The 16,478-nt window shown below is 42.8% G+C and overlaps 1 protein-coding gene across 1 annotated transcript in view; it reads left to right on the forward strand.

The window, feature by feature from the left end:
• The first annotated feature begins 526 nt into the window (after positions 1–526).
• Positions 527–16,478, forward strand: part of LANCL3 (LanC like family member 3) — a 99,333-nt gene continuing 83,381 nt past the window's right edge. Inside the window, exon 1 of the mRNA XM_079910182.1 lies at positions 527–1,811. Coding sequence (XP_079766308.1) covers positions 1,239–1,811 — 573 coding nt within the window. The 5' untranslated portion in view covers positions 527–1,238. The remainder of the gene's footprint in view (positions 1,812–16,478) is intronic.

The following is a 16,478-nucleotide window of genomic DNA, read 5'->3' on the forward strand; positions in this document are numbered from 1 at the left end:
AGGTCTAGGACCATGTCTATTTTGTTTATCCATCTATTTTCAGGGTCCAGGACCCATACGAGACACTCAATACGCCTGCGGCGGGTGGGGGGGGGGCGGAGGAGCAGACGGGAAGAAACATGGGAAGGAAGGAAAGGAGGGAAGGAAGTAACTAAGGACACACAGAAAAGGGTCAAAACGCCTAATTAAAATTCTCAGCAGCGTTTACCCTTATATTCACTAGTTAATGGCCTCAAGACATTTATGGGGCGCTCACTACGCATGAATGGGGGTCGGGGGCGGTCTCTAGAGTAGGAGAAAGACCCCCATCCCTTACCTTATCCTGGTGTGGGTCTTTGAACTTTTACTCCTGGATAGTCCAAGAAAAACAACACGACGGCCAAGGCCGAGAACAAATTACCCTATGGGGCATTTCACCGTTTTACTGCACGAAACGTGCGTGATGCATTCAAATCCCTCAGCCTTGGGGATGAAACACTCAGAATGAGAAAGCCAAGTTGACCAAGACGAAAAACAAGTTTCAGGAGGGCGCTCAGTTTTTTCCCAGTAGCCTCTACTAGTTGCGTGGCTTCTCGACCTTTACTGTGCATGAGAATCACCTGGGGATCTTGCTAAACATGCTGATTTTGATTCACTAATCAAAGACTGCTGGGGTGAAGTCTGAGCTGCTGCATTTTTAACATGCTCCCAGGTGATGCTGATCTGCTGACTCGAGGAGGGCCACCCTGGAGTACACGAGGGATTCGAGGTCTTCACCTCCGCCGCCAGGTGTGCGTATACCCAGCCTCAGCGTTCCGGATCGGTGTCCCGCGCGTTCCTGGCCTTCCGCCGAGAGGGGAGGAGCCGGGGGCGGAGCGAGAGGAGTGGCGCGGCCCCCGCGTGGGTCCTGCCGGAGATCACCTCGGCCCCTAGGAGAGGCGGCCGAGCTGCGGCGGCGCAGGAGGGGGCGGGTTCGGCAAGGGCGCGGCCTCTGTGAGGGGAGCGCGAGACGCGCATCCCCCGCGCTCGCCGGGGCTCTCGGGAGCCTCGCGGCGATCCGGTGCCCCACTTGGCAATCCGCTCCGCGCTCCTTCCTCGCGCCCGCCTCCTCTTGTCACCTCCCGTCTCAGCCTCCTCGCTCCATTCCGGCCGCATCCACCGCCATCCGAGTGCCTCAAAGAGCGAGAGGTGGTGCGCGGGACCGCAGGGCGCGCCCTCCGGCAGACCCCAGCCCGGCCTTGACGGGCACGGGCGGCAGCATGGACACCAAGCGCTGCTTCGCCAACCGCTTCGATGACTACCAGGGCAGCCTGCTGGCGGGCCAGTGCGAGGAGGCGGTGGCGCCCTTGGTCACCGCCACCATCGAGCGCATCCTCCAGGAGCTGCCCCCGCTGGGGGGCGGCGCTGAGGGCCGGGGGGCGGCGGCCGCGGCCAGCAGTTGCCAGGGAGGGCTGTACGGCGGCGTGGCCGGGGTGGCCTACATGCTCTACCACGTCTCTCAGAGCCCGCTCTTCGCCGCGGCCCGGGAGCGCTACTTGCGCTCGGCCAAGCGCCTCATCGACGCGTGCGCCCGCGCCGAGGAGTGGGGCGAGCCGGACGCCGACACCCGCGCCGCCTTCCTGCTCGGGGGCGCGGGTGTGTACGCCGTGGCCACGCTTGTGTACCACGCCCTGGGCCGGTCCGACTACGTGCAGCCGCTGGGCAAGTTCCGGTCTCTGTGCGCCGTCTGCGCGCCGGTTTCCTTCCTCGAGTGCGGCTCCGACGAGCTGTTCGTGGGCCGCGCGGGCTACCTGTGCGCCGCGCTCGTGCTCAAGCAGAAACTCGCCCAGGAGGTAAGAGGCAGCCCCGGCCGCGAGGCGGCGCTCGCCGCCTGCCCGGCCCTGCCCCGCCTCCCTGCCCCGAACTCGCGGCTCCGGGAACAGCGTCCCTGGCTGTTCTCCACCTCTCTTTGTTACTCTTTGTCTGACATTGTCGTTTCTTGAGTCCCTTCAGGTTTATCTCCTGGCTTTTTCCCTCTCCCTCTTCTCCCCCCACCCACGCTCAGTCCCTCGGTTGGGATTCTGAGCCTTCGCGCTTTGCTCGTGTTTTACGGCGGACGCGGCACCTCCCCAAAAGCCTCTTTGCCCAGTCGTTTTCTGGAGGCCCTTTCAAGTGAGATATTTTTTAATCCCAAATGAAAGAGATTTCCTTTCCTTTGACCCTCCTGTCAAAAGCTGAAGCACCCTCGAATGTTAGAGTAGTAGAAAATAATAGAAGTTTGGGGGGCTGATTATGCTATTATTGTTTCCATCATTAAGGTGAAGGTAAGTGGCTTCTGCGACCCCCAGGCCTGTAACCCAGAATAACTGCCCAGCTATAGGTCTGATGTGCTTCCTGTGTTGCTTTCTATTCAGTTCATTTTATGGCTCTCATAAAATGCATATCTGATGGGGTGTCCTCTTTTAAATAAATGTAGACAGAATTTTACCCCATTGGAATCGAATGTGTTTTTGTTTTTTTTCATTTTCAAATGCGTCTTTAGGATTGTCAAGACGACAGCATACTTGACAGGGCAGGTTTTCTTAATGAATAGCTTTCCAGTGGCTCCTTGAAGTGAATTGGATTTCACAACTGCATATGGGGTGTGTTTTTTGTTTGTTTCGGATTCACTTTGAATACAGCCTGTGGATATTAGAAGAGAATGTGCCAGTTCCTATAGAGTAGGAAAAAAAAAATCCTCCAAAGGATCATAGTAACTAGAGCTGAAAGAGAGGTACTTTCATTCATAACCCACTGGAGCCAAATATTGTTCTAGGGAGGAAGTGACACATTTAACTTGGCTCTGTTTGGACGAGAGCGGCTTTTGAAGAAAAATTAAAGGCACACAGTGTTTTTAAAGTGTAATTAACTTAGATAACTTCTACAGAGGCAGGCTTGATTTTTGTTTTAATTTATAGCAGGTTAATTCAAGTGAGAAAAAAGATTACTAAAGACTGCACTGTGCTAGCAGGGAAGCAAAGGGCTGTGTGACAAAGTTGTCTTGAAATAGTTCACTCTGCTTCTGAGTCATTGTTATCTGCTGGCGGTTTCCCAAGGGCCCTTCCAGTTGTATAAAACCTTTGAGAAGGCCACAGGGCGATTTACATATCATTTACATTATATTTGCATCTGCTTCTCAGACCTTGCTGTCTGGCGGCAGGCAATTTTCAAATTGTGCGGCTTCCCCCCCCCCAGTTGTTTTCCTTAAACTTGCTGCTTTCCCTTTCTTTGCTTTTCTCTGGAATGGAATGGCAGAGTGGGAGACCCATCAGGCTACGCAGGTGGCAACAGATCAGAAGGACTCCTTGCCCCAAGACTGGTGGCCCAGGGCCAGTCTGCAGTGCTGATCCACAAAGACATTTATTAAGACCTCTCTTTTGCCCTGCTGCCAAACCAGATCTCTCTTCTTATACTAATCAAGTTGAGATGCTCTGGCCTCTGCTCCCAGGACATAGAACAAGCGCTGAGAGTAAAACAAAAAACAAAACAAAACCCATCTCTTAGCCTGAGCAAATCAGCTAGTCTCAGTGCCAGCCTCAGCTGTGGTAACCCCAAAAGTTCAGGCTTGAAAGGCGCAGGGCAGAGGCTAAGCACGCCAGGCTGGAAGCCCTTTGAGGGGAAAATACAAGTTTTCTGCACCATCCCCACCCCCACGTCCTAGCCTGCATATGGCTTTGCCCTCAGTACATGACCCATAAGCCTTGAGTAAATTGAATTGTGAACTTCTGTCATTTCTCTATAATGTGTCATTCTGTCCTGGGTTTCTTTTCCTCCAATGTCATTTATATTGACTTTCCTCTGGCTCGGTTACCACCCTAGTCTAGCTCGGCCCTACCCTACTAGGCACATCTTTGCCACCTCATAAGTAGCTGAATGAATGAATCACCCTATCCTGGGATTAGTGCAATATATGTACTCTGAGCTGGCTTCTCTCACTCAAGCCGTTCCTCGTATCTCTGAGACCCTAGGTTTCTTTAAAACACTTTTCATTATGTCACTACCCTGCTCAACATCCTGCAGTGGCTCCCTATTACCTTTTCTCTAGTGGCTGCTCATCTCACTCGCCGTTAGACCTAAGATCCTTAAAATGGCTGACGAAGCCCCATGTGACCCGGCCCCTGCTTACCTATTCTACTTTTTGCTCACTCGGCTTCAAGCAGACCAGCCTTCTTGCTGTTTCAGGTATTTATTGTCTCAGAGTGTTTGTACTCTCTGTTCCCTCTGCTTGGAATACTCTTCCCCTAGCTATTTTTATGGTTAGCTCCCTGACCTTGTCCAAGTTAGCTCCTCAATGAGGCCTTCCCTATCCACCCTATTTGAAACTGCCACCTGTCCCCTGACTTATGCCCCTTTCTTACTGCATTTTACTTATTTTGTTTATGTCGTTTTTTAAAATAACAGAACATACTTTATTTTTTAAATTTATTTATTTTTGGCTGTGTTGGGTCTTCTTTGTGGTGCGCAGGCTTCTCACTGCGGTGGCTTCTCTTGTTGCAGAGCACAGGCTCTAGGCGCCCAGGCTGCAGTAGTTGTGGCACGTGGACTCAGTAGTTGTGGCTCGCAGACTCTAGAGTGCAGGCTCAGTAGTTGTGGCGCACGGGCTTAATTGCTCTGTGGCATGTAGGATCTTCAGGATCGGGGCTCAAACCCGTGTCCCCTGCATTGGCAGGTGGATTTTTAAGCACTGCACCACCAGGGAAGTCCCTGTTTATGTCTTCTTAATTAGAATGTAAGTTCCATAAGAGTAGAGAGTTTTTGTTTGATTTCTGTACTTAAGCATTAAGACAGTGGCTGGTATATATCTGGGTACTCAACTTGCCTTGTTTTGGTGGTGCAAATATTATCTACTCTGTGGCTTGCTTCATCACTCAGTTTTAATGGCGTCCCATTTATCAATATCTTCCTTTATGGTGGTGCTTTTGGTGTTAATGTTTAAACAAATCCTTTCCTATTTCAATAAAAACTTTAAAAAAATCCTTTCCTACTGCCAAGATAACAGTAAATATTGGTTGAATGCGTGAATAAATGAATACTAGTTTCGTACAAACTTGACCTCAAATCAAACTTAACCACTAGACCAGTGTTTGTTCAACTTTAACATTATAGGCCTCACCTGCAGATCTTGTTAATAAAATACAGATTCTGATTGAGCAGGGCTGGGAACGGGCCTGAGATGCCGCATTTCTGACAAGTTCCCGGGTGATGCTGATGCTGCTGGTCCAGGGACCACACTTTGACCAGCAAGGCAATACAGTGCTGCATAGATTTCGGCATTATACCAGCCACGTCTATTAAGACACCGTTTTGTGAAGCTTGATATATTTATTTATAAGGTTTTAGTTTAGAATACTGATCACTATATCCTACCATGCTTTCATTATAAGGATCCGCAAGAGGAATTTCTGTCAGGGCTTCGAAACAGGAAGAGTTGAGCTCCTCCTGGAAATGGATTGAATTTTTTAAATCTCCAGGATAAACTGTGTAACTGATTGTGTTTCTCACTTTATGGTGGCTACTAGGAAGCATATGGCAGAATCGTGGTCCAGGTAGCTTATGTACAATACCTTATCACGTGTATTTTTGCATACTAGACTTTGCCCTGGGTTTATCTCATTTTTTTTCGTCTTTCATTTACAGTTTTCTGAATTTTCTTCCTTACATTTGATTTTATTATTTTTGTTTATAAGATTCATACATTAAAGAAAGCGTGTGTATGTAGAGAGAGAGACAGACAGACAGAACGAACCACTCTCTCCAGGTAATATACTTTTGGTTAATTTGGCCCTCCTGGAAATACTCAAGGGAAATAGCTTAGAGGGTTTGTTGGGCAGATAGCCTTGAGCAACACAGCACTAAAGTCTTAAGAAATCACACCATAAATACTTGCATTGGGTCTATTCTGCTTTCCATATTGGTGAAAATGTTGCAGGGAAAAGGAAGTTAGAAAGTATGGTGGAGGGATTAAGGGGGAGGCCTAGGGACCACAGTTAAAATAATAACTTTTGCCCCCTGGTGACCTTGGACAAATAATTTAACATCTTGGAGCCTTAATTTCCTCGCTTGTAAAATGGATTAATAATAGCTTCCTCCTTCGCTTAGTCGGTCATTCATTCATTCAGTGAATGTCAGGTTTCCACGTGTGCCAGGCACCTTGCTAGATGCCAGGATTGAGCAGTGAACAAAAATCAATATATAGTTATGTTGTCAGAAGGGCTTGGAAGGAGGTAAACAGGAAATAAGTGCAGGTGGGGCGGGAGAGGGGAGGGCTGCCGCCTGGCATACATTAGCGGGGAAGCGTTCTCTGCGGAGGTGATGTCCTAGCTCACCACTGAAGCATGAGAATGAAGTGGCTGCCTTAAGGGCAGGCATTCCAGGCCTTGCTGTTCCTAGGGGACAGCAAGGACAAAGCCCCTGAGGTGGGAAAGTGCTTAGAGATTTCGAAGAAAAGGAAGGTGGCCTGCCCAGCTGGAGCAGAGTGCGCAAGGGCTAGAGGGCTGGAGACCAGGTAGGAGCTGTGAGCAGGGGAAAAGCAGATCCTGCAGGGCCGGGGCAGTCCAAGTTAGGAGTTCGCACTTGTTTCAGGTTGAAACGGGAATGTCTTCATCTTATTCACCTTTCAAAAGAAGATTTCCCTGGTTTTCTGTGTAGATAATAGGTTGACCAGTATTAAGAAGGGTCACAAGGGGGGCTGATTAGAGGGGGTCTAAACCCCTTTTGTGCCAAGGACTCCTTTGTAAATCTTGTGAAACCTACAGTACCTCTTTTTCAAGGACATTTTTAGATGCATAAAATACACAGGATTACAAAGGAAGCTAATTATATTAACATTCGGTTACCAAAACATTTAAAAAACGTGTGATGCAGTAGCATACGTGCTGCTTGATTAACACATTCAATAAGGTTTTGCAGCGGGGCCTAAGGATTATTGTACACTTGTATCATGAGGGTCAATGATATTTCAAGATATCTTCAACAACTGCAGCGTGACATGACTATATCTGTGATTTCTATAGGTGGCAAAGTCACAAGTACTCCTGGGTGGTTCGTGGTCTGCATTCATAATGAAAGGAAATGTCAAGTTGTTTAAATAAGATTGGAGAAAATATAGATGTGATTTTCTTTTCCCAAAGGGGACTGTTCTGGAAGTTGCTGCAATGACTCACCCTAGATAAAGTGCCTAGTGTAGTGCTTGACACAAAGTACCTGCTTAATGAGATCAATGGTATTTCCCTTTGCACTACTAACAAAAAATCAAAAGTGATTCTGAACATCACATAGAAAATTATACCCAATACAAGGAATCTATCTTACTGCCATGATTAAAGGAAAACACCTTTTGCCAGATTGTTAGTTGTGTCCTTAGCTCATTGCTAAGGCAGGTGGTTGGCAGCTGTCTAAGCGGGGATGCCTTTAGCTGCAAATAATGGAATGTCCAGTGGAAAATGATCTAAATCAGGTAACCGGGCCACACAGCAGGGGGTGAGCGGCGGGCAGACGAGAGAGCGAAGCTTCATCTGCTGCTCTCCATCGCTCACATTACCACCTGACCCATTCCCCCCCTCTCCCCCCCACCCCCGTCCACGGAGAAATCGCATTCCACGAAACTGGTCCCTGGCGCCAAAAAGGTTGGGGACTGCTGATCTAAATAATGGGAACAGTATTACCTCACTTGACAAGGAGTGTAGAGCTAGGTCATTCCAGGATTGGTTCAGCAACTCAGGAAAATCATGAGAACCCAAGCCCTTTCTGACCTTTTTCTCTGCTATTCTGGGTGTCTGAGCTGTATCACTCTTCAAAATTGCAAGATGGCTGCTGCCATTCCAAGCATTGTGTTCCCATACAACTGGGTCTGAGGTTTTTTTCTTTGAATTTTTTTTCTTATCGTATGGAACATTCTATCCTTGAAGAATTTCCCTTCTGCCTCATTGCCCAGCAGTTGGTCAACAACCCAGCACTGGCCACTTCTGGTTTCTGGGGATGCCGAAAAGACTAATATCCTTCATTTCTAACCTCTGGCCTCTAGTGGATGCAGGTTCTAACAAGAAGAAAGGGGAGGGCAATGGCTGTTGGGTCGTTACCAAAGTGTCTGCCCCTTGGCTCCGTTACCCAGGTCTGTCTCATGACCTCCCACTTGGCTATTGTCAATAATGCTGCAATGAACATGGAGACGCAGATATCTCCTCCAGATCCTGTTTTCATTTCATTTGGATAAATGCCCAGAAGTGGGAATTCTGGATCATATGGTAGTTCTAGTTTTACTTTTTTGAGGAACATCCATACTGTTGTCCGTAGTTGTCGTAGCAACTTACATTCCTGCCAACAGTGTACAACAGTTCTCTTTCTGCATCCTCACCAGTACTTGTTATCTCTTGCCTTTTTGCTGATAGTCATTCTGACAGGTGTGAGGAGATACCTCATCGTGGTTTTGATTTGCATTTCCCTGATAGTGATACTGAACACCTTTTCATCCAACTGCTGGCTGTTTGTATGTCTTCTTTGGAGAGATGTCTGTGCAGTTCCTCTGCCCATTTTTTTAATTGAGTTGTTTGTTTTGCTATAGAGTTGTATGAGTTCTTTATATATTTTGAATATTAACCTCTTATGGTTCACAAATATTTGCTCCTATTCCATAGGTTGCCTTTCCTTTTTGTTAGTAGTTTCTCTTTGCTGTGCAGAAGCTTTTTAGTTTGATGTAGTTCCACTTATTTTTGATTTTGTTGCTTGTGCTCTTGGTGTCATATCCAGAAAATCACGGCCGAGACCAGTGTCAAGGAGCTTTTCCCCTATGTTTTTTCCCAGGAGTTTTACATTTTCAGGTCTTATGTTTAAGCCTTTAATCCATTTCAAGCTAATTTTTGTAAGTGGTGTAAGATAGGGGTCCAGTTTCATTTTTCTGCATGTGGTTATCCAGTTTTCTCAATGCCATTTATTATTGAGACTATCATTTCCCCGTTGAGTATTCTTGGCTCCCATATCAAGTATTAGTTGACCATATATGTGAGGGTTTATTTATGGGCTTTTGATTCTGTTCCATTGGTCTGTGTGTCTGTTTTTATGTCAGTATGATACCATTTTGATTACTATAGCATTGTAATATAGTTTGAAATCAGGAACTATGATGCCTCTAGCCCTGTTCTTTTTTCTCAAGATTGCTTTGGCTATTCGGGGTCTTTTGTGGTTCTGTATGAATTTTAGGACTGTGTTTCTCTTTCTGTGAAAATGCCATTGGAATTTTGATAGCAATTGGATTGAATCTATAGATAGCTTTGGGTAGTATGGACATCTTAATATCATTCCTGATCCACAAACACAGGATCTCTTTCCATTTATTTATCTTTAATTTCTTTCATCCAAGTCCTAACAGTTTTCAGTGTATAGATCTTTCACCTCCTTGGTTAAATTTATTCAGAAGTATTTTATTTTGATATTATTATTATAATGGGATTTCTTTATTTTTCAGATAGTTTTTTTAGTGTACAGAAGCACAACTGATTTTTGTATGTTGATGCTGTAACCTGCAACTTTACTGAATTCATTTATTCTAGCACTTTTTTGGTAGACTCTTTAGGACTTTCTATATATATGATTATGATTATATCATCTGCAAACAGACAATTTTACTTCTTCCTTTCTGATTTGGATACCTTTTATTTCTTTTTATTGCCTAATTGCTCTGGCTAAAACTTCAGTACTGTGTTGAATAAGAGTGAGAGTGGGCAGCCTTGTGTTGTTCCTGATCTTAGAGTAAAAGCTTTCAAGCTTTCACCATTGAGTATGATGTTAGCTGTGGGCTTGTCATATATGGTATTTATTATGTTGAGGTATATCCTGTCTATACCCAATTTGTTCACTTTTTATCATTGAAAGATGTTGAATTTTGTCAGATTCTTTCTTTATCTGCATCTATTGAGATGATCATTATTTTTATCTTTCATTATATTAATGTGATGTATCACGTTTTTAGAGGAAAACATTTTTTTATTTACTCATTCAGTTACTTATTGAACAGACTATGTGCCATGCAGTGTCCTTTGTACTATGTATTCATTTTTATTTTCATTTTTTCAGCTGTACTGAGGTATAATTGACAAACAGAATTGTAAGATGTTTAAAGCGTACATCATGGTGACTTGATATATGTAAACATTGTAAAAGGATGCTCACCATATAGTTAATTAACACATCCATCACCTCACATATTTGCATTTGTTAAACCATCCTTGCATCCTAAGGATCAATCCTACTTGGTCCTTGGGTATGATCCTATTAATGTGCTCCTGAATTCAGTTTGCTAGTATTTTGTTGAGAATTTTTACATCTCTATTCATCAGGAATATTGGTCTGTAGTATTCTTTTCTTGTAGTGTTCCTATCTGGCTTTAGTATGAGAGTAATGCTGGGCTCATAAAATGAAGTCGGACATGTTCCCTCCTTCTTTTGGAAGAGTTTGAGAAGGACTGACATTAATTTTCCTTTCAATGTTTGGTAGTGTTCACTAGTGAAACCATCTTGTCCTGGACTTTTCTTTGTTGAGAGGTTTTTGATTACTGATTCAATATCCTTAGTCATTATTGGTCTGTTTAGACTTCTATTTCTTCATGATTCAGTCTTCGTAAGTTGTATGTTTCTAGGAATTTATCCATTTCTTCTAGCTCGTCCAATTTGTTGGCATATAATTGTTTATAGTAGTCTCTTATATTTTGTATTTCTGTGATATCAGTTTTAGTGTCTCTTTAATTTCTGATTTTGGGTCTTCTCTCTCTTTTTGTCTTAGTCTAGCTAAAAGTTTGTCAATTTTGTTTGTCTTTTCAAAGAACCAATTCTTAATTTCATTGATTCTTTTCTCGTATTACTCCTCTTCTCCATTTCATTTATTTTGGCTCTAATGTTTGTTTATAATTTCCTTCCTTCTGCTAACTTTGGGCTTGTTTTTTTTTTTTCTTTTTCTGGTTCCTAGAAGTGTAAATGTTAGGTTGTTTGAGAGTTTTTTTCCTGAGTTTTTCTTAAAAATTATTACTGTCATACTCACAAGGTAAACACAAACAATAAGAGGATACAGAAAGATATACAGGCATACCTCAAAGATATTGTGGGTTCAGTTCCAAACCACTGCAATGAAGCGAATGTCTCAGTGAAGCAAGTCACATGAAGTTTTTGATTTCCCAGTGCAGATAAGTTATGTTTACTCTTATATTGTAGTCTGTTAAGTGTGCAATAGCATTATGTCTAAAAAAACAGTGTACACACCCTAGTTAAAAAATGCGTTATTGCTAAAAAATGCTAACCATCTCAGCCTAACATTAGCGAATCATGATAGTAACATCAGAGATCACAGACCATCATATCAAATATAATAATAATGAAAAAGTTTGAAATAGGGGGAGAATTACCAAAATGTGACTCAGAGGCACGAAGTGAACAAATGGTGCTAGAAAAATGGCTCTGATACATTTGCTTGACACAGTGTTGCCACAAACCTTCAATTTGTAAAGCAAGAAAAAAAAGGCAATGTCTGTGAAGCACAATGAAGTGCATAAAACAAGGTATGAATGTTTAAAAAAATGTCTTCTTTGAACATTTTTAAAGAAATATTCTGGATATATAAAATACCTATATTTTTATCCATTTATGTGATATTCTGTATGTGTGTGTGTGTGTGTGTGTATGTATGTGAGTGTGTGTGTGTATTGGGTTGGCCAAAAAGTTAGTTTGGGTTTTTCCGTAAGATCTGATGGAAAAACCAAACGAACTTTCTGGCCAACCCAATATATACATGCACACGCTACAGCTTGTTCTCTTATGTGCCTTGTGCATCTTTGCACATTACTGTGTAGAGAGATCTCATTCTTTATACTGGTTTGATTTAATAGCTGTACCATAATTTAACTATTATTGATGGACATTAAGTTGATTCAAACTTTTTTCCTTTTTCGCTATCAAAATTAATGCTGTAAAGTATACACACTACTACATATAATGTGCATATATACGTATACAACATTTACATATACATACATACATATGTCTGTATATGTATCTTTGCCTTCTGTTGCAAGTATATATGTAGGATAAATTTTTAAAACCCAATTGCTGAGTCAAAGTTTATAGATATTTTTCTCTTGATGGAGATTATCAAACTGTTCTCCAAAAAGGTTACATCAATTTCCATTCCCTTCATGAGCATTTGGGGGTGCCTGTTTTCCCACATTATTTTCTCTTTTCTTTTTTTTTTTTACATTTTATAATCTAAACTGTTTTTTTGAATATTATTTAATTTTTATGCAGCAGGTTCTTATTATCTATTTTATACATATTAGTGTATACATGTCAATCCCAATCGCCCAATTCATCCCACCCCCACCGCTTTCCCCCCTTGGTGTCCATACGTTTGTTCTCTACATCTGTGTCTCTATTTCTGCCTTGCAAACCAGTTCATCTGTGCTGTTTTTCTAGATTCCACATATATGCGTTAATATATGATTTTTTTTTTCTCTTTCTGACTTCACTCTGTATGACAGACACTAGGTCCATCCACCTCACTACAAATAACTCAATTTCGTTCCTTTTTATGGCTAATACTCCATTTTATATATGTGCCACATCTTCTTTGTCCATTTGTCTGTCAATGGGCATTTAGGTTGCTTCCATGTCCTGGCTATTGGAAACAGTGCTGCAGTGAACATTGGGGTGCGTGTCTTTTTTTTTTTTTTTTTTTTTTTTTGCGGTACGCAGGCCTCTCACTGTTGTGGCCTCTCCCGTTGTGGAGCACAGGCTCCGGATGCGCAGGCTCAGTGGCCATGGCTCACAGGCCTAGGCACTCCGCGGCATGTGGGATCTTCCCAGACCGGGGCACGAACCCGTGTCCCCTGCATCGGCAGGTGGACTCTCAACCACTGCGCCACCAGGGAAGCCCGCATGTGTCTTTTTGAATTATGGTTTTCTCTGGGTATATGCCCAGTAGTGGGATTGCTGGATCATATGGTAATTCTATTTTTAGTTTTTTAAGGAACCATCATACTGTTCTTCATAGTGGCTGTATCAATTTACATTCCCACCAACAGTGCAAGAGGGTTCCCTTTTCTCCACACCCTCTCCAGCATTTGTTGTTTGTAGATTTTCTGATGATGCCCATTCTAACTGGTGTGAGGAGATACCTCATTGTAGTTTTGATTTGCATTTCTCTAATAATTAGTGATGTTGAGCAGCTTTTCATCTGCCTGTTGGCCATCTGTATGTCTTCTTTGGAGAAATGTATATTTAGGTCTTCTGCCCATTTTTTGATTGGGTTGTTTGTTTTTTTAATATTGAGCTGCATGAGCTGTTTATATATTTTGGAGATTAATCCTTTGTCTGTTGATTTGTTTGCAAATATTTTCTCCCATTCTGAGGGTTGTCTTTTCATCTTGTTTGTTGTTTCCTTTGCTGTGCAAAAGCTTTTAAGCTTTATTAGGTCCCATTTGTTTATTTTTGTTTTTATTTCCATTACTCTAGGAGGTGGATCAAAAAAGATCTTGCTGTGATTTATGTCAAAGAGTGTTCTTCCTATGTTTTCCTCTAAGAGTTTTATAGTGTCCGGTCTTACATTTAGGTCTTTAATCCATTTTGAGTTTATTTTTGTGTATGGTGTTAGGGAGTGTTCTAATTTCATTCTTTTACATGTAGCTGTCCAGTTTTCCCAGCACCACTTATTGAAGAGACTGTCTTTTCTCCATTGTATATCCTTGCCTCCTTTGTCATAGATTAGTTGACCATAGGTGTGTGGGCTTATCTCTGGGCTTTCTATCCTGTTCCATTGATCTATATTTCTGTTTGGGGGCCAGTACCATATTGTCTTGATGACTAGCTTTGTAGTATAGTCTGAAGTCAGGGAGTCTGATTCCTCCAGCTCCGTTTTTTTCCCTCAAGACTGCTTTGGCTATTTGGGGTCTTTTGTGTCTCCATACAAATTTTAAGATTTTTTGTTCTAGTTCTGTAAAAAATGCCCTTGGTAATTTGCTAGGGATTGCATTGAATCTGTAGATTGCTTTGCGTGGTATAGTCATTTTCACAATATTGATTCTTCCAGTTCAAGAACGCGGTATATCTCTCCGTTTGTGTCATCTTTGATTTCTTTCATCAGTGTCTTATAGTTTTCTGAATACGGCTCTTTCACCTCCTCAGGTAGGTTTATTCCTAGGTATTTTATTCTTTTGGTTGCAATCCCACATGAGCTTCAGTACTAGGTTTCATGAGACTTTTTAGTATATGACAAACTGATGGGTAAAAAATGGGGATGGAAATTTCTCAGATAGGAAATGTGTCCTCTTTTCGTTCCATTCAGCATTCACTGAACAAAATGCATATGCAAGATTTCACGCGGTCTGAATTTGAGTGGTCCCTGGTTTGTAAGCAGCAGTGTGTTGTTCATTGCATAAGTAAACCCTGCAGTTTGGCTTGAAATGACAGCAGGTTGGGGAAACTGGACTTTTGTAAGCTGAATCCAGTTCATAATTGCTCGATTATAGACCTATCAGGGAATGGGGCACTTCTGTGGGCTGCATCTTAGATCCTTTGTTACTCTTGATCCAGAACCCTGTGATGGCTGAAAGGACATAAGAGCTAGCACTGCTTGATCCCTTGTTGTGCACACTGTTGTAAGCACTTTACAGATATTATGTCATTTAATACTTATGACCTAGGCACCAGTACTATCTCCATCCTCCCCAGTGAGGGAACCGAGGCACAGAGAGGCTGTGGAACTTGTTCCAGGTTACACAGCTAGTCAGCGGCAGAGGGGGGTTCCATCCCCACAGGCTGGTCGCCAAATCTGTGCTTTCAGTGCGCGCTCTTCACACTTTAACGTGCACGCAGATCTCCTGGGGATCCTGGTAAAAATCAGGTTTTGATTCAGCAGGTCTGGGGTGAGGCCCAAGATACTGCATCTCTAGCAAGCTCCCAAGTGACGCTGCTGCTGCTGGTTCATTGAGAAGATTTGAGTAAAAAGCTTGAAGTCACTATTTTATTTTCAATTTTATGGGATTGCCTGTCAGCAGATTTGACTGATCCCCCCCCCCCCCCCCCGCCTCCGCCAAACTTCATGATTTTCATCGTTTGTCCTTTGTACTGAAAATGATTTCTTCCACAAATGCCAGAATATCAGCTTTCCAATTCGTGGGTGACGCTGAAGGAAAGAATCCCTGCCTGGCACATCTTCTTGCAGGTTTAAGGACTCTGAGTGACTACATGGATTTCTTTTTTTCTGATAAATATAATTTTGCACTATATACACAAGGATTTTGTTGTTGTTTGTTTTCTACATTTCTTTAAAGGCCCGAATAGACCATGCTCCAGCAGTTTTAAATCCTTTCATAATAAGAGACACTATCATTCCCAGATCAGATCGAAAACATGATGCTCATAGAACTACTCCCATTTTAGAATCATTCACTTAAATTTACCTGTGTGACATAAATTAAATTGAAGATGCGTAGACTTTTTTCCTTTTTTTTTCTTCTGATACAGTAATTTAACACAGAATAATGTGGATTTCCTTGGAGATAACTTGTTTACCCCTTTTAATTAGTCTACTAATATACATTCCACTAAAACCTAAACTTATCATTTGTATTGTAATTACTTGGAGAGAGCATGGTTCATAATTTTCTTATTACTGAAGAAGTAAATTGGGGAAATGTGCATAGTAAAAATTATTTTTTTGCTGCACCTCGTGGCACGTGGAACTTCCCCAACCAGGGATTGAACCTGTGCCCCCTGCATTGCAAGTGCAGAGTCTTAACCACTGGACCACCAGGGAAGTCCCAAAATTATTTTAAATGTACTGAATTATTTGTTTTGCCAATAACCTGACCTCCCAGTGTTCCATAAGAAGGTGGTTTTAATGGAATTTCACTATATTTATTGACTTCTGAATGTGAAAATGATAGATTGTATTAATTTTTTATTAACTTGGCTAATTTCCTCTTTGCTGGTTAATGAGAGATGTTTGTCACTCGACTGGCTCCTACACAACACACAGTGGATTTCCTCCATGTGTGGAGGGGGTCCTTTAATATCCCCATGTGGTGATGGTCTCTTGGTAAACTTGCCATGTTGTGTCCAAATAAGCATTTCTCTTCGAGATTCACTTTTACTGATTACTCTCTGACCTACATTCACTAATTAAGTACAATGCCTTGGACGTTGGATGTTTGGTTTGTCTCAAAAACATGTTGTTCTCATGCGTTATTTATATATATCTAAGTACCTCTTATCTTTTCCTAGTTACTTTCTTTATGGATTTAGCTACTAAGGAAACCTACCAAGTTAACAGACTCATTATTCTTGGGGTGCTAGCCACTTGGACAAATGGAATTTTCGAGAAGTCATTTGATCCATTCGTTCTTTTTTTTTTTTTTTGCGGTACGCGGGCCTCTCACCGTTGCGGAGCGCAGGCTCAGCAGCCATGGGTCACGCGCCTAGCCATTCCGCGGCATGTGGGATCTT

The sequence above is a fragment of the Stenella coeruleoalba genome (genome assembly GCF_951394435.1).
Source record: "Stenella coeruleoalba genome assembly, chromosome: X".
NCBI lineage: Eukaryota > Metazoa > Chordata > Mammalia > Artiodactyla > Delphinidae > Stenella > Stenella coeruleoalba.